General features: G+C 38.9%; 1 protein-coding gene across 2 annotated transcripts in view; it reads left to right on the top strand.

Moving 5' to 3' along the window:
* Nalcn (sodium leak channel, non-selective) overlaps nucleotides 1-21548 on the top strand; it is a 293583-nt gene that overhangs the window by 233004 nt on the left and 39031 nt on the right. For both annotated transcript variants that reach the window (XM_052190478.1, XM_052190479.1), the window contains 9 exons: nucleotides 10632-10733; nucleotides 11155-11224; nucleotides 12927-13018; nucleotides 13107-13229; nucleotides 16742-16798; nucleotides 17292-17412; nucleotides 17508-17639; nucleotides 18639-18806; nucleotides 20408-20512. In XM_052190478.1, the coding sequence (XP_052046438.1) occupies nucleotides 10632-10733; nucleotides 11155-11224; nucleotides 12927-13018; nucleotides 13107-13229; nucleotides 16742-16798; nucleotides 17292-17412; nucleotides 17508-17639; nucleotides 18639-18806; nucleotides 20408-20512 (970 nt within the window). The remainder of the gene's footprint in view (nucleotides 1-10631; nucleotides 10734-11154; nucleotides 11225-12926; nucleotides 13019-13106; nucleotides 13230-16741; nucleotides 16799-17291; nucleotides 17413-17507; nucleotides 17640-18638; nucleotides 18807-20407; nucleotides 20513-21548) is intronic.

Consider the following 21548-nt stretch of genomic DNA (forward strand, 5'->3'; position numbering starts at 1 on the left):
GTACCCTGATATTTGATTAATGGCACTATGAACTTATAATAAGAACTATTAAGTCTAAAAATACTCTTCTCTTTAGTTAGACTACAAGGAAGTGTGCAAAGCATATTATGTTGCACTGCCTTTGTTCCTGGATTTCATTTTAAAGACATCATTTACATTTTTAAGTATTTTATGTTTGGTATATGGGTGTTCTACTTGCATGTAAGTTTGTGTATCATGTGTGTACCTGGTGACTATGGAGGCCAGCTGACAGTATAGGATCCCCTAGAACTGGTTGTGAGCCACCATGTGGATGCTGGGCATTGTACCCAGGTCCTGGAAATAACAACCAGTTTTCTTAATAACTGAGTTTTCTAATAATAACCTCTATAGCCCATTAAGATAGACTTTCTTTTTTCCTAAGAGTGTCTCTTAGTTACTCATCTATGGAGGATTTCTGTGGCATCTCGACATGCCATGAAATTGTAGTCTTTTTGCTTCTTCCCATTTAGCGATTTCTGCTTTTCAATGTAGCATCTTTTGTTGTTATTGTCTTGTTTTCTTTGTTTCTTTGTTTCTTTGTTTTTCAAGACAAGCTTTCTCTGTGTAGCTCTGTGTCCTGAAAATCACTCTGTAGGCCAGGCTGGCCTTGAACTCATTGGTACAGAGGGAAATTTCCTACATAGAACTCCAATGGCTCAAGTTTTAAGATCAACAATTGATAAATGGGGCCCCATGAAGCTGAAAAGTTTTTGTAAGGTAAAAGATACCATCAATAGGACAAATCGGCAACCTACAGATTGGGAAAAAAATCTTCAATAACGCTATATGCAACAGAGGGCTAATATACAAAATATATAAAGAACTCAAGAAATTAATCTCCAAAAAAACCAAATAACCCAATTAAAACTGGGGTACAGAGTTAAACACAGAATTCTCAACTGAGGAATACCGAATGGTCAAGAAGCACTTAAAGAAATGTTCAGAGTCCTTAGTCATCAGAGAAATGCAAATCAAAACAAATCTGAGATTTTACCTCACATTCATCAGAATGGCCAAAATAAAAAAAACTCAGATGACACCATATGCTAGCAAAAATATGGGGAGAGAGGAGCACTCCTCCACTGATAGTAGGATTGCAAACTAGTACAACCACTCTAAAAATCAATCTGGTGGTTCCTCAGAAAACTGGAAATAGTTCTATATGAAGACCCAGCTAATCTACTCCTGGGCATATACTCAAAAGATGCTCCACAATACCACAAGGACATGTGCTCCACTATGTTCATAGCAGCCTTATTTGTAATAGCCAGAGGTTGGAAACAACCCAGATCTCCCTTAACCAAAAAATGGGTTCAGAAATTGTGATTCATTTACACAATGGAATACTATTCAGCTATTAAAAATGAGGGTACTGTGGATTTTGCAAATAGATGGAACTACAAAATATCATCCTGAGTGACGCAACTCACACCAAAAAGGACATGCATGGTGTGTAGTCACTGATTAGTGAATATTAGCTATACAGTACAGAAAACCTAGTATATAACCCATAGACTATAAGAAGTGTAACTAGTAGTAAGGCCCAAATGAGGATGTTTTAATTCCACTTAGAAGGGGGAAGAAAATAATCATGGGAGGCAGAGGGAGGGAGGTATTTGGGTAGGAGAAGAGAGGGGTGTAAGACCCCCAAAACCGAGGGTGCTCCAGCACCCCACACCCCGGAAGGCGACACCGAAATCACTCATGAGAAACGGTCTCGATGCAGTAGCATGAGGATTTCTTTATTCCAGAATTCTGGGTTCCATAGCCGTGCACCATGCAGAGTCAGAGTACTATGGACCCCAAGTGCCGAATTGCGACAGCTTTTATAAGTTTATGACAAAGCCCGCGAATCACAAACCAATCATTTCTTAGCATGGAGAGCCCGCGAAATGCGAGCCAATTGATTTGTACCACTCCATAGTTTTTAGGCCAATCAGTTTAAATTATTGGAGCCAGTGGACCAATTAAGTTTCCTATAATGTCTACAGCTGCATGAACTCCTGCTTAGGGGTAATGGCGTGTAAGTTTACAGAAGATAAGCTTAGCCCACTTTCAGTTACCCTATAGGGCCAGGATCACCTATTCAAGGCCTTTCTGCTAGGTCTAAACAAAGGGCGGGCTCTGGAATGTGACCTTTTACCTAGTTTCTAACAAAGCGAGATAGCATTTTAAACTCCTGATTTCTTGGGGTCATTAGAGTTAGGCTGTATTATTTTCTATCCTTTCAAGGGGTAAAGGAAAAGGTAAACAGGATCAGATATGGTGGGGGAGGACAAGAGAGAAGCTTAGTGGGCCAAGAGAATTAATGGAGATAAGCAACATCAGGGGGTGGGAGGTAGAGGGAACCTCTAGAAAGTACCAGAGACCTGGGAGGTGAGAGACTCTAAGGACTCAATGGGGGTGACCTTAGCCAAAATGCCCAAGACTGTGGAGAGGAAACTGGAAGGACCAACTACTTCCAGGGAGGGGAGAGGCCTCAAGTGAAGGACAGGGTCCAAATTTCTTTCTTTTTTTTTTTTCATTTTTTTTATTTATTCGATTTATTTTTTTATTTACATTTCAAATAATTTCCCCTTTTCTGGCTGCACATTCCCCCGAAAGTCCCATAACCCCTCTTCCCTCCCCCTGTTTCTAAGAAAACTGCAGGGACAAAAATGGAGAAGAAACTGAAAGGTGGTCCAATGACTGGCCCAACCTGGGATCCTTCTCATGGGAGGGCACCAAGACCTAACACTATTCTGATGCTAAGATGTGTTTACAGATGGGAGCCTGGTATGGCTGTCCCCTGGAGGCCTACCAGCAACTGACTGAGACAGAAGCAGATACTTCTTAAAGGATTAAAGAAGCTGAAGGGAAGAATAATCCCATAGGAAGATCAACAGTCTTAACTAGCTCAGACCCAAGGGAGCTACCAGATTCTAAGCCTCTAAACAAGAGCATGCAGGGGCCAGTCCAAGGCCCCTGGCACAAATATAGCAGAGGTCTGTCTGATCAGGCCTTAGTGGGAGATGTGCTTAATCCTGGAGAGACTTGATCCAGGGAAGGAGGAGGTCTGGTGGGGGTAGGAACATCTTCCCAGAGACAGGGAGGAGGAGAAATGGGATGAGGAACTGTGGGAAGGGAGACCAAGGCAGGGCAACAACAGTAATACAAATACATAAAATAACAAAAATTGAAAAAAAATAAGAAGTTGGCTTGAAAGGACTGACTGATTCTCATAGCATGGTTCAGGCATACAATATCCTAGGAAAGATAGAGTTTGGGTATAAGAAGTTGTTTTAATAAGATCCTGCTTTAACTGTTTTATCTCTGGAGTATAAAGTAATAATATAAAAAATTAAAATTCATGTCTGTGGAAAACTTGAACGATTTAGGTGATATATAACATTTTGAAATTTTTATTTTTATTAAATTACAAAATGTTCAGGGAGCTGACTCAGTGAATAAGAGTGTTTACTTGCAAATATGGGAACATAAGTTAAAATCCTCAGCACCCATATAACTATCTAGGCACAGCTCAGCATGCTTATAACCCAAGTGTTGGAGGGGCAGAGACAGGTGTATTCAGAGAGCACACTGGCCAAACAGCCCAACTCAAACGAACATATACTAGTTCTGAAAAATTTTATCTCAAGGGCGGTAAAGCAGACAATGATAGAGGAAGTCACCAGGACACTTGGATGTATGGAGCACACACCCACATGTGCCCACATGCAACACACACACACCACAAAAATTAAAGCCACATCATTACATTATGAAACATATATGTTTCTAAATTAGTAGTTGGGTTACAAATTTTGAACCCCAATTAATAGATTGGGGCTTTAACATTTTATTTGCTAGACTTCAGCAGGGCCACCATGAGTTGATTTTCTTTTTTGTTTGTTTATGGCACATTTGTAATAAAGACATTGGGCTTTCTTTTCAATCCACAATGAGACATTGGTTAATCAAGCATTTACATACCTATCTGTAAGAACATTTTTGTGAGTACCAAAGAAATAGGAAGACATAATTAGCTGCTATTAAGGGGTGATATTCTTCCAACTGGAACAGAGCTGAATTAAAAGGGGGGGAGGTACTCTCCCTGATAAAAATACAACTTTTTCCTGAGCTTTTTTTTTTTGACTCAGCAAGAGCTCATCAACAGGGCCTTACTCATTACCATCTGCATTGTCTCCACCTTGGATGATTACCTTGCCACCTCAATGTTGTCAGGAAAAAGCCATTTCCAGGAGGTGCCCATTTTCTCTTCTCTTGCTGTTGTTCTCCACCCCCAAGATTACATAATTGCTGCTGGGAAACTGTTTTTTTCAGTGTCTGAAGATAAGGTTACATCACATTAACCAACACCTGAATATACTTTAAAATATATTACCTTGTAGGGCTCAGAATTTGAATAAAACTCCTCAACTTCAATGCTCTGTGAAGCTATATTGAGATTTCTTGGGTGGTAATTACATTTACTACAGATGTTCTCTTGTGATCTAACTTTTCTATAATGAGTGAAAATAATTCGAAGACTCCTAGGCCTTTCTTTCATTACAGAATGTGCAGGCTTTTCCCACACCCTTGTTCTGGAACATTAAGAAAGAAGACATAGAGACAAAGAAAGGAATAGAGGACCCCTGCTACTGTGTCTATAAACAACTAGTGGTGTTTAAAGGCTAATAAAACTCCAAAGATCCCTCTTATACCCATCATCTTTGGGCCAATTTAAAAATATTTTTGGTGGAGAAATGTCAAGAAAAATAGAGACAATTTCTTAAGACACAATTCTCTGTTCCTAGAAAAAATTATATATGTGGCTGTCATATAAGGGGCATTTGAAATTCCACAGCACAAAGGCAATGTGGGGAGGGGGTGAAAAGAATCAATCTTTCATATGTTTTTTTCAAAGGCTTGGCAAGAAACCAGGGGTAATATTTTTGCAACTGGGAGTGTGTGTTTGCTGAGGAATATTCCCACATTTGAGTCATCATCAGGGGTCCTCATCTTGTTTTACTTTCAAAGGTAGAGAGGGCATAACATTAACCCCAACTGGGAAAAGGAAAATGCCTCTCTGTAATTCTCCTCCAGGGAACAGGAATAAAGAGATTACATATGCCTGCATAATGGAGGGTCTCCTCACTCACACAAGACAAAAGACTTCATTATTTTTCACTAGAGCCTTGTACCTCTCACTTTCAGAAGCCAGGCTGGCTTGGGCTTGTTGTTGTTGTTGTTGTTGTTGTTGTTAATATTAAGCCACTAAATGGACTTTTCTGAGAAAGTCTTTGTTTGCATGGTTTTTCACCAGTTTACACAGAAATTTGCACAGCATTCTTAGATTTTCCATTAGAAAAGGATGCAGGCCAGATACTGAAGACCTTGGCTCTTCCACTGTATCTCATATTTCCTCAAAAAAAAATAGACTGTGCTTGAAGATCAAAGTGTTTCCTCTATATATTAGTTGTGCTTTTTCTCTAAACAACAAGTAAATGGACATTTTCTTCCTGAGACTATTTTTCTTTTATCCTTCAATGATCCCAACAAAGACTAATGAAAATTTTAAAATTTTCTAGACTAAAGCAAAATTAAAGCTTGTCATTTAAGGACATCCATCCCTTAGCTAGAAATATGTGCAGATCCAACTGTCAGGTTAAGGACATCCTCGCATTTTTGAGTCCTTTGCTTGCCAACAAATTCCTGCAAGATGAATACATGGGGAGTCAGTTTCCAGTGATAGACCTATTCACAGGTTGAGAGATTAAAATGAGTACAGCTCTTAGAGTCTCAACTTCATATCCACATTCATGCTCCTCCATCAGACGGCACAGATAACACAGATAAAAACAAATTTTCTACTTATGAGAAGCAACATCTGAGGTGTTCTTTTTCTTATTACTTTCTGGATGTCTTATCTACTCTATATGTGCAGCTTATTCCAACTTTAACTTAAGATTATAACTCCATTAAAAGTATAAAGGCAATCTATCTTTATTTTATTTGTACTAACTTTCATTCTTCACAAGTATTAATGGGTCAAACAAATAAAACTATTTGATCTTTGCAGCATTTCAAGGTTCATTCGTCAAGTACTTATGGAGCACTATCTTTATTGAAGGCTTAAAAAAATAATATTCAACAACTTTAAAATAGAACCTTGCTTGCTGACTTGGAGCTTTGAGAGTATAGTCTATGTATAGATCTGACTGACCAAAGAGAATGGTATGAGAAAATGGAATATCTTCTGGTAAAAGATAGACCAGAAAGGGCAAGATCAGGAGGAGGCCAATAAGACCTTGGAACTCACCCAGAATTTCCCAATTAATATTTTCTGAAAAACAATAGGAAGTTGAAGGGTTTCAGGCAGTGAAAATAACTATACCAGACACCTTTTTGCTGCATAACCAATAATTTCAGAGTTGGAAATTTGAACACTATTTCATGTCTTACATTTAGGCATACCAGAGCTAATTCTCTAGTCTTGTGCCTCTGACTAACCTACATGCCCCTGGACTGATGAAGAATTCTTTTCCTAGGCCATTCATGTGATTGCGCATAGGAGTAAGATCCACACAAGGTATTAGATTAATTGAGATTCTTGACCAGAACCAGTGAGTTGTGTTTTACCTTGATTCATTGTCAATTTGATAAGACTTAGAATTATCTGGAAAACAAACATTTGTTTGTGTCTGTGAAAACAGTTTTAGGAAATAATAACAAAAGTAGGAAAACCTACCCTAAACTTGGTTGGTATTCACCATGGGCAAGGGATCTAAATGAAATAACAAGATGGAAAGTGAGTAAAACATCCTTCATCTTTCCACATCCAATTGATAGAAACACAGTTTTCCAGTTATTACTGTTTTCCAAAATAGCAAGACCTTTTACTCTAACAAAGGTGGCACAATTTAAGGGTGAATGTGTTTGTTTATAAAGAAACATGCTAACATTACATGCTTTCTGGCCTGTTTCTTGATCTAAGTGGGCTTGGTACCAAAGTGCTGTTCTTCATGTTGTTTTTCCATCTCTGAGTTCTTACTCCACCATCTGTTCCAGAATCAGCTTCTCCCGTCACAAAGTCTTCCTATGCCCATTAGTTTGACCTCTGCTCTTGTTGTAAAATGAAGTTGGAAATTTCTCTTCTTTTAGATGAATGAATATATCTACAAAGAAATCATCTCATCTGTATCCTCACCTGTTTCCTATGAGACAATGCTGAAAGACAAATAGACTTTATAAGCCATAGGAGAGTGTGCCTTAAAGAGAATTTGGCTTTTCAGTTTTAATAGTCTGTCATTATACTTGGGTGGAAAGATATTTCTTCATAAAACTTCAAACACACTTACTGTAATATGCCACAACCAATGCCTTTACTCAGATGTGTATTTTACAGTTTGCTAAAACCAACATAAGTTCTTGGTTTTCAGCTAAGAAATATAACCTTTAACTATAGTTTCTTAATTCAAATGCCATAATCATACCCAATGAAGGAAATGTGATGTCAGAGCATTTAGTCAAACAATGGGCTCAACTAGAGAATGATGGGAGTGAGGAAGGGTTAATTTTAAGTTTACACAGCTGTAGAGGAGGTACCACTGGGGAGACCAACCAAAGAGAGAGTAGGAGTAGCAACGCACAAACACTGAAATGCTGAAGGTGACCTCCAAATACTGGTTGGATGGTGGAGAGGGTAACAGTAAAGTGGGTCCTGTGAGCCTGGTTCCATTGTGCTCAGATTATGTGGGATCCATAGAACCAGGGAGAAGATGAGCAGGAAACTCTTCTCAGGGCTCAGGAAGTCTCAGATGGAGACATTCCACTGAAGAACCAAAAGCCAATCAGCTTATACTGGGTTCCAAAGGATCTCTTAACTTTATGTGTTATAAGTTAAGCTGCTTGTTAATAAGAAACTCATAGTTACTGAGCATCTAATTCTTTATTAGTAAATATTACTGTGAACAACAAAAGGGAAATTTGGTAAAGGGAAAAGCAAATGTTTGGCTACTCTAACCCATTTGAACAAAGGTTTTCTGTTTGCAAGATGAAACTGAAAACCAATGTATGAATGTATAAGTCATTCAGAGACCATAATTCCCATGTGTGATGAAACTCCAGCCTCTTCCAATACAATTGTCTTAATTCCTTAGAATCAGAGAGAAAGAAATGAGTCAAAAGACAAAAAGAAGATATAGGACTATTTTTCTTGTCACTCTGTGGTGGTTTGAATATGCTTGGCCCATGGAAGTGCTACTATTTTGAAGTGTGGCCTTGTTGGAGTAGGTGTGGCCTTGTAGGAAGTGCATTAATGTAGGCTTTGAGATCCAGTGCTTAAACTACACCAAGGGTGGAAGAGATAGTCTTCTGCTGGCTGGCTTTGAATCAAGATATAGAAAGAACTCTCAGTTCCTCCAGCACTATGTCAGCCTGCATGCTGCCATGCTTTCTGCCATGATGATAATGGACTAAACCTCCAAAGTTGTAAGCCAGCCCCAGTTAAATGTTGTGTGTTGTCCCCTATAAGAGTTGCCTCTTGGTCATGGTGCTTCACAGCAGTGGAAACCCTAACTAAGATACACCCCTTTAGCAATATTGTTGGGAGAAGAGAAAAAAGGAAGCTACATTGGTGGGGCACCATGGACTCCATGGAGACTTGGCTGCTCTGAACAGTAAGAGAGGGTACTGTATACTTTGAAGAGGCCACCAAGGACTACAATCAGCAGGCACAGTGGCAACACACTCTCCAACAAGTGTGTCCATTTTCAGCTTGGCCTATTGGACACATAACCCTACAGTCCTTATACTACTAATCCAGAGACTATTACATTTTTCTGTTTCCATTTTAGGAAGGCCCTCATATTCAATCAGACATGTTTTAATTAGGTTGGATATGTTTTGTACTTTGGGCCCATAGGTCTCAATGACTTAGGTATGTGGTAAGTATCATGATAAAAGAGTAAAAGTTACATGACAGTGTCTGAAGGTTAAATTTTGGTATTTTCTACAGATTGCTAGGAGGTTTAGACATCTAAAGGAGAACATCACTTACTCCAAATAGGTATTCTCAAAATGTCTTCATGCTTTCATTCTATTTTCCAAAAACTCACTCTAGATATTAAAGACTTTGCTTAACTTTAGCTGACCCTAGAAACATATCTTCTTATGCAGTATTACTGTAGTTCTATAAATGAGTACAACCTCCTCCTACAACTCCACAGATCTCTTGTGTGCTAAAATGTCAGCTTGGGTATATCTCCACAGTGCTCCCTGCTCCCTACTCCTTACTAAAGTAACAGCAGGAATCCTTGGCTCTTTTCTTTGGCATTTACATTCAGTTGGATTTGTGAGATTTTTTTTTCCCCAAGGATATACACTATGATTATCTTCCCTCTGTATCAAAAGCATTTTTATTCTATGTGTGTTGTTGCATGTGCATTGAAGTTTATGAGTGTATGGGTGAACATGTATGTGTATATAAAAGATTCCATGCCTCTACTATCTGAGACCTAGAAGTAGAGTTGGGTTGCCATGCCAACTTGGCAGGCATTTATGTGATTTCTGGGGTCTAAATTCCTATCCTCATATTTGAATAGCTCCCCTGCCTCATCAAATCTGGAGAGCATTGTGGAAGAGGGGACAGAAAAGTGTAAGAACCATAAATAGTGGGTGTCTTCAACAAAACCATATTTTCATGGCATGACAGAGCCATTGCACATATGAACTTACAGCAGCTGGAAATGTATATACAAGGCCTACACAGAGGAGGTAATGGGGGGCCAGATTTGTGAGAATGGGACTGGGAGAAGATGGGGGGCTGCTACCAGGATATAAAGTGAATAATTAATTAATTAATTAATTAATTAATTAAATGGAAAAATCTATATGAAAGCACACAAGCATATCCTCTCATTAGTATGCAAAATTGTTTTCACTTTTTAAAATGTATAATTTATGTTTGGCCAAGAAACATTTTAAAATACATTTCTTTATGATTTATTATAAAATTATAAGTTAAAAAAAAAACACAAAGATCTACACGGTAGCAAGCCACCCACAATCCCAGCATGGATTGGGAGGGTCTCATGAAGTCCTATCCCTAGCTGAGAAGCTACTGGCAATTAATGGTTGTTGAGAGAAGGACAGTAAGATTTATTCAGAAATATGGACCCAAAAAAGCTACCCATTCTCTAGTAGATAACCCTATACCCATTGTACATATAGTCAGCACTAGGTGGATTCAAACACCTTTTGAGGGTCCATCATTCTAGGGTTCAGGTGGAAAAAAATAAAGACAAGCCTTCCTGGGGGAACTCATAGAGAGCTCCCCCCCCATGTTTAATTTTGAAATCATCATCATTACTGACCCTGCTGCTGACAGATCCTTACAGAAAGCTTACCAAGTAGGGAGGGTGTGCTTTCTGTTTATCTTCCAGCTCCTCTTGGTCTTGAACTTCAGCTTTGTTTTTCTGACACAAAGCCTTAAGGTCATTTTCCTTTATGTGTTATTTTGCCTTATCACTGGTGTTTCCTTAAAATTAATAAGAGCCATGAGCAGTGATGTATTATTCATCTCGAATGCACAAACCATGCATTTATCTAGGGTTTCTTTCTTTTGCTAGAGCTTGCACTAGACAGCGCATGCTGAGCGGATCATTCGAGGGGCAGCCAGCAAAGGAGAGGTCGATCCTCAGCGTGCAGCATCACATCCGCCAGGAGCGCAGGTAAATACTCCAGGAAGATGAACTCCAAAGACATCCAGGAAAGGACTTTCCAAGAGTGCCTCAGTACAAAGCTTGGGCCTCTACCCTTGTTGGCAAGCAGGAATGGTGAGGACCTGGGTTCCAGCTGCTGGTGGTAACAATAAAGAATTTCCCTACATGATTCAAAGATTTAAAAATCTTTACTTCAAAGATTTTTTCCTTGGTGATAGCGAAAGTCTCACTTTTAAGATCAGAAAGAACAAAAATCTGAAATCTTGTTAGATAGGATCAAAGACACATGGATACACCATAAGTTTTTACTTTACAAAGAAATGAGTCATTTCTGATATATCAGGAAAATTAGTCTTTTACTCATGATTATTGATTAAAAGTGAAAACTTTGTCTTTAGATGTTTTGACAAGTTGATTGTGGTCGTTCTAGGTCACTAAGACATGGATCCAACAGCCAGAGGATCAGCAGGGGCAAATCTCTGGAAACTTTAACTCAAGATGTGAGTTCTAAGCTATGCTTTGGATTTTGGAAACTTGATTATGAATGTATATGTTAATGATTGCTTAAAGAGTTCTCATGCCCGAGTTTTTCTATCATCTTTAAATGTGTCCCTATAATAGTGAATCAGGAAATTCAGAAAGCAAATTTCTTGGCCAAGTACCAAAAAATAGACCATAAACTGCAAAATTATAAACATCCCATGCACAGAGCAAATCTCAGTTAAAAAGAATAACACAAAATTCAGAGAACTGGCTGTGAATTCCTGGCCCCCAACTCATACATCTACAACATAACTGTTACACCTAAGATGCAGGGAACACTGCAGAAGAGGGGGCAGAAAGGTTGTAAAAGACAGGACTGGGGTGTTTGTTAAGAGATCATGCCTTCTATATTGGACAGGAAAACAGCACCAGTGAAATCTCACCAATGAGTACAATATCAGTTGGCATGCCAATGTTGATGGGAGAAATGACACAAAGTCCCACACCTAGATGAAGAATTTATAAGCAATCAATGACTGCTGACAGACAGAGAGCCTATCTTCTTCAGGGATGATGCCCCTAATTATTCAATGCCAAGTGCACAGCCCAAAAAACATACATATACTCAACACTAAGTGAACTCTGTGGGTTGTATTTATATAACATAGTCTCTTATTCCATGTTTTTTTGTTGTTGTTGTTTTAGTAGTATTTATTGATTCCTGGTTCTTTTCTTTGAGTGGTCCAATAAAAATGTACAGTCTACTTACTGAAGGAGCTAAAGAGGTTTGCAACCCCATAGGAAGAAAAACAGTATCAACCAACCAGACCCCCCAAAGCTGCCAGGAACTAAACCACCAATCCAAAGAGTACACATGGAGGGACCTATGGCTCCAGCTAAATATGTAGCAGAGGATTGCCTTATCTGGCATCAATGGGAGAACAGCCCCTTGTCCTATGGAAGCTTGATGCCCCAGTGTAGGGGAAGGCTAGGGCACTGAGGTGGGAGTGGATAGGTGGGTGGTTGGGTGGGAGAGCACCCTCATAGAAGCCAGGGCAGGGAATTTTATATTATATGAGAGAGAGAGAGAGAGAGAGAGAGAGAGAGAGAGTCCAGTAAGAGCATTGATTATTGACTCCTGGTTCTTTTCTTTGAGTCACCCAATATAAATGTATAGTCTACTTAAGAATCCAGAAAGAACATGTTTTTGGACACCTGTGTTGGGACACACCAGGTTGATCTAAAACTCACCATGTACCTGAGGATTATTACTTCAATTTCGAAGCCTCTAGCACAGTGCACTACCATGCTGAACTTACACACTTCTGGCGCTTTTTGCATGCTAAGAAATAACTCCACCAACTCAGCTACAGTCTCAATACTACACATCCTCTAACATTCTTATTTATTCTAATTTTTAAAATCTTTCTCTCCCTCTTGTCATAATGTCAGCAGTCTGGTAGGACCTAGCACACCATGATATTTCAATAAGTATATGCTAATCATTTTATATTTTAGAGGGAAAATTCAGTTGTCAGGATGCTCCTGGCTATTAAACTATATGCAAATGAAACATTTTATATATAAAGGTTATGACTATCACATGTGTTATAATCTACATATAGTGTGCATATATAAATAGCAATGCTGATTTTAATTAAAAAACAGACTTTTAGGCCTTTAAAAGTCTTTCACTGTACATATACCTTTTATTTCTAGCATTCAAATACAGTGCGCTACAGAAATGCACAAAGAGAAGACAGTGAAATAAAGATGATTCAGGAGAAGAAGGAGCAAGCGGAGATGAAAAGGTACCAGTGCAGTTGTGTCCTGAGATTCTCATTTAGGAGTGGCTCCTTCCCTTGGGCTTTGTCTCATTCCATAAATGTCCCTTTGAAGGAAGGTGCAAGAAGAGGAGCTGCGAGAGAACCACCCGTACTTTGACAAACCTCTCTTCATCGTGGGACGAGAACACAGGTTCAGAAACTTCTGCCGTGTGGTGGTTCGAGCACGCTTCAATGCGTAAGTATGGGCCACTTAACCACACTCTGTCCAGGTATTTGTCCTGAGTCCTGTGAACAGCAGGGAGTTTGTCACAGGAAGATGAAAGGACAGTGTAGTCTTAACGGGGTCACAAAATAAACCATGGGCTAATTAATCATCCTGCTCCTCTTTGGTGCGCCTGACCGGGTGGAAAACAAAGGTTTCAAGTGGGTACCTCCCATTGATAAAGCATTTTACAGCTTTATGTGTTAGTACTTGTTTGACAATTGTACATGTCAGTGTTACTAAGTCTCAATCTTCCTTTGAAATCTTAAATGGAAGGAAAACAAATGACATGATGTAGGATATTGTTCAAAGCTTCTGTCAGACTTGCACTTTCTGACAAAAAGATTTATCCTAGAACAAAGTGGAAAGAAAATGTTGTCTATTGTTTGTATTACTAGTTGTTATGAGAAGAAAATCCACTAGCCACTCTTTCTACCTAACATGTATGGAAGAAATGGGTAAGAACCTCTAGTTGGGTAATGCAGGGGCTGCTGCATTTGTGCAAAACCTAAGCCAACTATAGTCAATCAGCAGATAAAAGGAATTTTGTCTACTCTAGATAGCTCCCTGGATGAAGTTTTAGCTACCTGAGGTTGTGAACCTAAATTTAATTTTCAGCATCATGTAAAGAAATGGGCATGATGGTATTATTGCTTGTAACCCCAATGCTAGAGTGGTAGAGATAGGTAGTAGATCCTCGGGTCTCACTGGCCATCAGTCTTAGATTAATTGGTGAGCTTCAGGTCCCAGTGAAATGTTCTGTATCAAACTACAAGGTGGCTGGCTCCCAAAGAATGACACCTGAACAAGTGCACTACACACACACACACACACACACAGACACACACACAAGCTTGGAGAAATTATAAAACTGTGTATACTTTCCTTATGTGTTTTTCTTTCCCTGTACACTCATTCAAGTACTTGAATGTCCTTTGTTAATAATTAATATCATATAATATCATTATTTGTTAAATGTTCAATAGTTTCTAAAAAATCCTTATGTTGAACCGCTGGTATCTCAAAAAATGTGGTGATGTTTGGATATAAGACCTTTAAAGATAGCTAAATTAAAATGATGTCCCCAAGTTGGTAATAAACGTATCTCACTCCTTTCTAAGGAGGTTTAGACACAAACCCAAAATGAGGAAGTGCCTGTGGAGACATGTAAAGTGAATACACAATGCATTGCAAGTAGAGAGGCCTGGAGTAGATCCTGACCCCACAGGACCCAGGACACAACACTACTGACATTTCTGCTTTGGATTTCCAGCCCCCATAACCATGTCAATAAAGCTTATACCACCTCTACAATTACAGCATCTTGATGAAACCAATATGAACTGTCCCAACATCACAGGACTAAGGAGCCTCTGAGACTGTGTGGCACCATGAATGCCCTCCTGTGATGATTAATATTGATGGGAATTTAGAGTCACCATGAAGACAAACCTCTAGGCATATATATGGGATGGCTTCTAGTTGGGTAAACTGAGGTAGGAAGATGCACTCTGTAGGTGGCATTGTTTATGGAATTAAGTTCCAGTCCGAATAAAAAGAAAAAAGCAAGCAGAGCTTGCGTTCATCATTCTCTGCTTCTTGACTGCAGTTGCAATGTATGTCCCTCCATGATGAACTATGCCTTTGAACTGTGATCCTGAATGAATCTTTCATTTCCTAAGTTTCTGTGGTCATTCATTGCAATGAGGAAGTAACTAATACATCTCCCCCACCAACCAAGGAAGACATTTAGGTCTGTAGAGGTTGAAGGCTTTACCCAAGGACACCAACTAGTATGTGCCTGATGCCATCTTGATCATTCAACTGTTCCTCTGCTGTTCTAGAAAGGTCTTCACTGATAAGTGGATATTAATTAGCCCAGAAGCTCTGAATTCTCAAGACACAGTTAGCATATAAAATGATACCCAAGAAGAGGGAAAGAAAGGGCCCTGGCTCTGAAAAAAGTTGATCCACCATTGTAGGGGAGTATCAGGACAGGGAAATGGGTAGGGGGGTGATTAGGAAATAGGTGAAGGGAATAGGGCTTATGAGACTAATGGGGAGGGGGGAACCGGGAAAGGGGAAAGCACTCAGAATGTAAACAAAGAATATAGAAAATAAAAAAAATTTAAAAAAGAAAGGTCTTCACCATTTAAAGTAGAGAATAATAATTGTTAAGCTTCCCAGAGATTGACCAAATGAAGAAAGATGGTAGAAGTTCATCAGTGCCCAAGTGAGGTTTTCATCTTTAATTACCCTGTTTCACTGCCTACATGTTAACATCTAATTACTGATTCTGCACTTCATTTGGTGTGTGTGGCATAGTTCTCCTTTTTGCAGGAAACACAACTAAATGGGCTGAAGAAGACCTTGTTGTGATTGAGAGCACGCATACAAAAACTGCTGGAGCCTCAGTGACAACCACTTGAAGGATCTCTAAACTAAGCCTTAGGAATCTATCTCCATGAAATGCCATATTAATTCTTCCACAGGACCACAGAGAAATGGAGATTGAAGGACTCTTTTATTATTATTATTATTAATTATTATTATATTTGCTTTATTTATATTTCAAATGGTATCCCCTTTCCTCGTTACCCTTCAAAAACCCCCTATCCCATCCTGCCTTCCACTGCTTACTGACACCCCCCCCCCACTTTCCTGACCTGGCATTCCCCTACACTGGGACATCAAGCTTTCACAAGAGCCATGGCCTCTCCTCTCATTGATGTCTGAAAAGGCCATCCTCTGCTACATATGTAGCTAGAGCCATGCGTACTCATTGATTAGTGGTTTAGTGCCTGGGAGCTTTGGGCGTACTAGTTGGTACATATTATTGTTCCTCCTGTGGGGCTGCAAACCCCTTCAGTCCCTTGGGTCCTTTCTTTAGCTCCTCCTTAGGTCCTTGGAGACCCTATGCTCAGTCCATTGGTTGGCTGTGAGCCATGGGTATTTTGATCCCCCTTCTAAGAAGCACCAAAGTATCCACACTTGGTCTTCCTTCTTCTTGAGTTTCATATGGTTTGTGAATTGTATCTTGGGTATTCTGAGCTTTTGAGATAATATCCACTTATTAGCAAGTGCATACCATGTGTGTTCTTTTGTGATCCTCACTCAGGATGATATTTTCTAGCTGAATGACTCTTTTAAATTTATGGAGTATCTAACTAAATAATTATGAAGAACATCCTAAAACTAGCAACACATGCATCTTAAATTGGTGTTTTAAATGAAAGCCAAGGTTTAACTTTGTGATAAGCCATGCCAGAAATCCTTGATGGAGTCTCCAGTACAAAACCAAGAATTTGAGAATTTTTTATTGTTCTTTTATCCAGTGTTCTCTGCTTTGCACAGTAACGTGCAGTTCCACACTTCATAACAGTCATTTTATAGAAGTTATAAAAAAAAGTTCAGATGGAGAGATGCTTGTGATTACTAACACTCTTGTTGTATTAAAGAATTTTATATACTGTTCTTTCTTACAGATCCAAAACAGATCCTGTCACAGGAGCTGTGAAAAATACAAAGTACCACCAACTTTAGTAAGCATGACAAGTTTTGTCTTCCCTGTGCATTTGAACTTCAAATATACTATTTTCTGCTTCATAAAAATATAAAAATTTAGGTTGGAAAGTTGCTTCATGGGGTAATGCAAACACAAGGGCCTATTTAAACACCATCACCCACCTTCAAAAGCCAGATATGGTCTCACGTGTTTATAACCCTAGAACTTGAAGGAAGATGAAAGTTCAGTGAGAGACCTGGGTTCAAGAAGGAAAAGTGGAAAAGAATCTAACACCCACCTCAGACTTTTACATATCCAAGCAGGAGTGCACATACCTCATACACACATGAACATAAAAGTATGTAACACAAGCACATATCACACCCAAAGAATATATAGATAAAATATACCATTGAAAACTTGTTTTTAGAAACACCAGTTTTATTGATAGTCACCAAAGCCATCACCCCTGGTCCTGGTAGACTTGGGTGGAGTATCTTCATTTCTCAGTATGCTTTGTTCTTTGGCAGTGATTTGCTGGGACTTGTCACCTACCTGGACTGGGTCATGATCACTGTGACCATCTGCTCTTGCATTTCTATGATGTTCGAATCCCCCTTCCGGAGAGTCATGCATGCACCCACTTTACAGGTACTGTGGAGAAATCTTAGCTCCCAGCTCAGTAGTAAAACACTGCCCTGTTTTTGCTGTTTTGTCACAACCAAAGTGCCATTTGTCTATTTCAGATCGCAGAATATGTGTTTGTGATATTCATGAGCATTGAGCTTAATCTGAAGATTATGGCAGATGGCTTGTTTTTCACTCCAACTGCTGTCATCAGGGACTTTGGTGGCGTCATGGACATATTTATCTATCTTGTAAGTTTTTTTCTTTCCCAGATATAAAAATGTGATGGTTTTCCATGTCCCCTGGTATAAGAGTGAGATGTCTGAGATCTAGTTGTCATAACTAAATTTTTTGATAAATTATACAGATCTTAGATGTAAGTAAAGAATATGCACATGAAATCTAAACAAATAATTTATATAAGAAGTATTACAATATCTACAGATATAGTTAAAACAACTCATAATTTTATATATGAATGAGAGTACATGAATAAATCTAAAGAATCAAACTAGTTTGCATCCCATAATTCTTATGGCTCTTATAATGCAAATTTGTGTCAAGTAAATAATGTTATTAATTATTGATACTCTTGATATCAAATTCTTCTCAATTCTGGTTATCACTAATAGCCATTCAAGTGTTCTGTTCAATTAAATTAGGAAATTACAGGAATGGACTAGGAAACTCCATAAATTCAATGTAGGAAAAAGGAAACTCCATAAATTCAATGTAGGAATAACTTTCAGTGGCAGGTTATATGTTCATAAACATCAACAAAAAACAGTAATATCCTTGATCAAAGGAATCATGGTCATGGTGTAAGAGTGGGTCAAAGTTCAGAGTGTAGTAAGATAAATCTCAAGGTGAAATGTGTGGGGATACAAAGGCATGGAATGGATACCTACTACCCCATACACCACAGGCCAGCCCTCTGTAGGCATAGAATATACTCATTGTTTGAGGTTAGCAGATGGTATAAGCACCTGTGAGTGTCTGTTCGACATAAAACTCATAGAACCTCTGATGAATGGAAGGTCACAGCCTATGAGCGCTCAGGAAATGTTCATGAGTTAGATGGGATTGAATTATCCTATCCTTAATGTTTAGATAGAGAAGGGAAACCCCAGAGTAGAAACTGAGGTCAAGTATGGAATAAAAAAGTGCATCTTAGATCTCTGGGTTTGTCATGCATTGTATCTACAGTAAATGAGATAGTATAATAATCCAGAGATTATTTCTTCCTCTAGGTGAGCTTGATATTTCTTTGTTGGATGCCTCAAAATGTGCCTGCTGAGTCAGGAGCCCAGCTGCTGATGGTTCTTCGATGCCTAAGACCTCTTCGAATATTCAAACTGGTTCCCCAAATGAGGAAAGTTGTTCGAGAACTTTTCAGTGGTTTCAAGGAAATATTTTTGGTATGTGAAGCTGCCACCTCCTTCTTGTTTGAGATCATCTAATCCTGTCATGTCATTCACTGGGGGATAAAGTGAGGCTTGCCGAGCAAGTACAAGCCTACATAGTTTTGTTCAATACTAGAGGATTAGAAAGGAGACAGGAAAAATTCATTCAGAAAATTCACCCACTGATGTTCTGATTTACTTTATTCTAAGGAACACCTGTAGATACAATGCATGACGAACCCAGAGATCTAAGATGCACTTTTTCATTCCATACTTGACCTCAGTTTCTACTCTGGGGTTTCCCTTCTCTCTCTAAACATTAAGGATAGAATAATTCAATCCCATCTAACTCATGAATGAGATTGAGATTTAATGCTTTTGGCTTCTGTGTGTCCTGTTGAGCATGGAAAATACAATTTGTCCATCTTAGAACTATTAACAAAACAACATTTATTAACATGGCACATAGTTATACCTTACTTTCAACAGCCTCGATAAGCAGCACATAACACTTAAAATGTGATTCAAGGGGAAACACAATCTTCAGATGGGCAAGCATCACATGATGATAAGATGTGTTATGATAGCATATATGTCTTCTAAGGGCAGGGCTGGAGATGAAACACAAAGTAAGAGTTCCATTGCTCAGAGTCTATTTCAGAAAGATCTTTTCCCCCACCCCCACCCTGAAGAGTGACCACACAATTGTTTTGATTATGGATGATTCCTACTTGTGCTTGAGGAATAGGAAATGGCTGAGAGCTTATTTTATAGAAACAGTGTTAGCTCAGCTGCAGTTTTAGTTGATAAGAAAGCATCTGCCATTTATGTTGTGATGTTACCAAAGTGTGTAGTTGATCATACTTTTAAAAATGTGTTTAAAAGGCCCTGTTTCCTTTGCACAAATTGTAGCTTTGTGGCTTTTCACATGAATTCACGAAAAGGAAAAGACACTATTACCACAACAGGCAGTCACTTACACAGGTGTTGGGACGACTGGTGGGGTTTGGAAGGGAATTTAACTGTGTCTTTCTCCTGAGGAGGTCTCTGAACAGCTTTCCATTACTTACAATATCTGGTTAGATTATCCATCCAGTTCAATTATGTGGTAGCTGCAGATTTAACCTTTTACCTCTTTTCTCTGATGAGACAAAGAAAGTAGCCAGCAGAGGGAGCCCAAGACAATTAATAGATTGAATCACAGTGCATAGTGTTCGCTATCACAAGTGTCCATGTCCACAAGAAAGCAAAGCCTCCTCTCCAATTTATGCTCAGTTAGTAAAGAAGTGACTCCATTGAAAAATGGAGTACAACTGAGTAATTTTAACATTCCTTTGTTCTATAAGGAAAACAGTACTGATTTAAAAAATCATATATTTCATATAGTTCATCTCATTCATGAAAATTGTATAATTTTATTTAAAAAATTTAATACCTGTTGTTAGCTTTATCCTTTTGCCATTTTAAGATGAATCAGTGGCCCATGGTAGAAGATATTGAAAATCAAACAAACATGAATTTTATGCAATAGGATCTAAATATATTTTTTAAAATCACTGTTTAAACCAGTTCTTAACTTTCACCAAGATATTTACTTTTCCATCAATTTCTTTCAGGTCTCCATTCTGTTGTTGACATTAATGCTCGTTTTCGCAAGCTTTGGAGTTCAGCTCTTTGCTGGAAAGTTAGCCAAGTGCAATGACCCCAACATTATCAGAAGGGTAAGGTCTTCCCAACTGTTGCTTGGAATGTACATATTACCAGTAGCAGACAGGAACCCCCTTACTCTCTTCCCACGAGTTCCTCTTTTTCTGTAAGAACACAGTGTGTCTCTTCCTGATAGAAGGTCTGTAAGATTCTGAATACAGTCTCCGAAGCTCCTCCTCCTTCCTGTCCTAGAACCAATCATCACACGGCTGCTTAAAATGAGCATGTCCACCCAGGATTTAAGGCGTTTACTGTTAAGAGCCTCAGACTCTTCTCTTTAATTGACCCCTCCCCTCTGATCAGACCAGTAAGACTCACCTAAGTCCACTAAGACTCAACAGTAAATGAAAACTAAAACCATCCAGGATACCCTCCCGTCTCTGAGAAACCACACCCCCTTTGTTCTTTTTTCACTCTTGGCATCCCCTCCTTGAGAAAAATCACTGTTACATGTTCACTAGTCACTATCAGAGGCACCTCCTTTATGACAGTCTACAAGGTTCCCAAGAAAGATCCAGCTTTGCATAAGCTCACTGTGTTCTCTTTCTTCAGTCAGTGCCAATAAGTGAGGATTAGCTACAATGGCCTCCTGCCCTGGTAACATTACATGATGACATGTAGGTATTGAATTTTGGATAAGCTGCTACACAGCTCTTCTCCAAATAACCAAAGGGATACCTGAGTTCCTTCTGTCTGGTGAATCTACCCTTCATTAGGTCTTCACTTAAGTGGCATATAAGAGAATGGTACCAACTCTTTCATAAAGGACTTTGGGCCCATATCACTTCAACCATATTCTCAAGGAAAGAACATGGCTTTAGCATGCATGAAGTAAGGCTAGAAAACATAGTTTCATGAGATCTAATAGAAAATAAAGGGACATTATTTGATTAATGTTAGCTCATCTCTGCTCTGTTTTCCCATAGCCCTCTCTTGAGATTCTTTTTAATGTTACAAGTAGATTAATGAAGTAAGCCAAATGCTGTTGGTGTATAAACTAGCAAAATTATTTTCTCTTTCATCCAAATAAAATGATGTTTTCATTCCATT

The sequence above is a fragment of the Apodemus sylvaticus genome, chromosome 8, assembly GCF_947179515.1.
Source record: "Apodemus sylvaticus chromosome 8, mApoSyl1.1, whole genome shotgun sequence".
In the NCBI taxonomy this organism is placed as follows: domain Eukaryota; kingdom Metazoa; phylum Chordata; class Mammalia; order Rodentia; family Muridae; genus Apodemus; species Apodemus sylvaticus.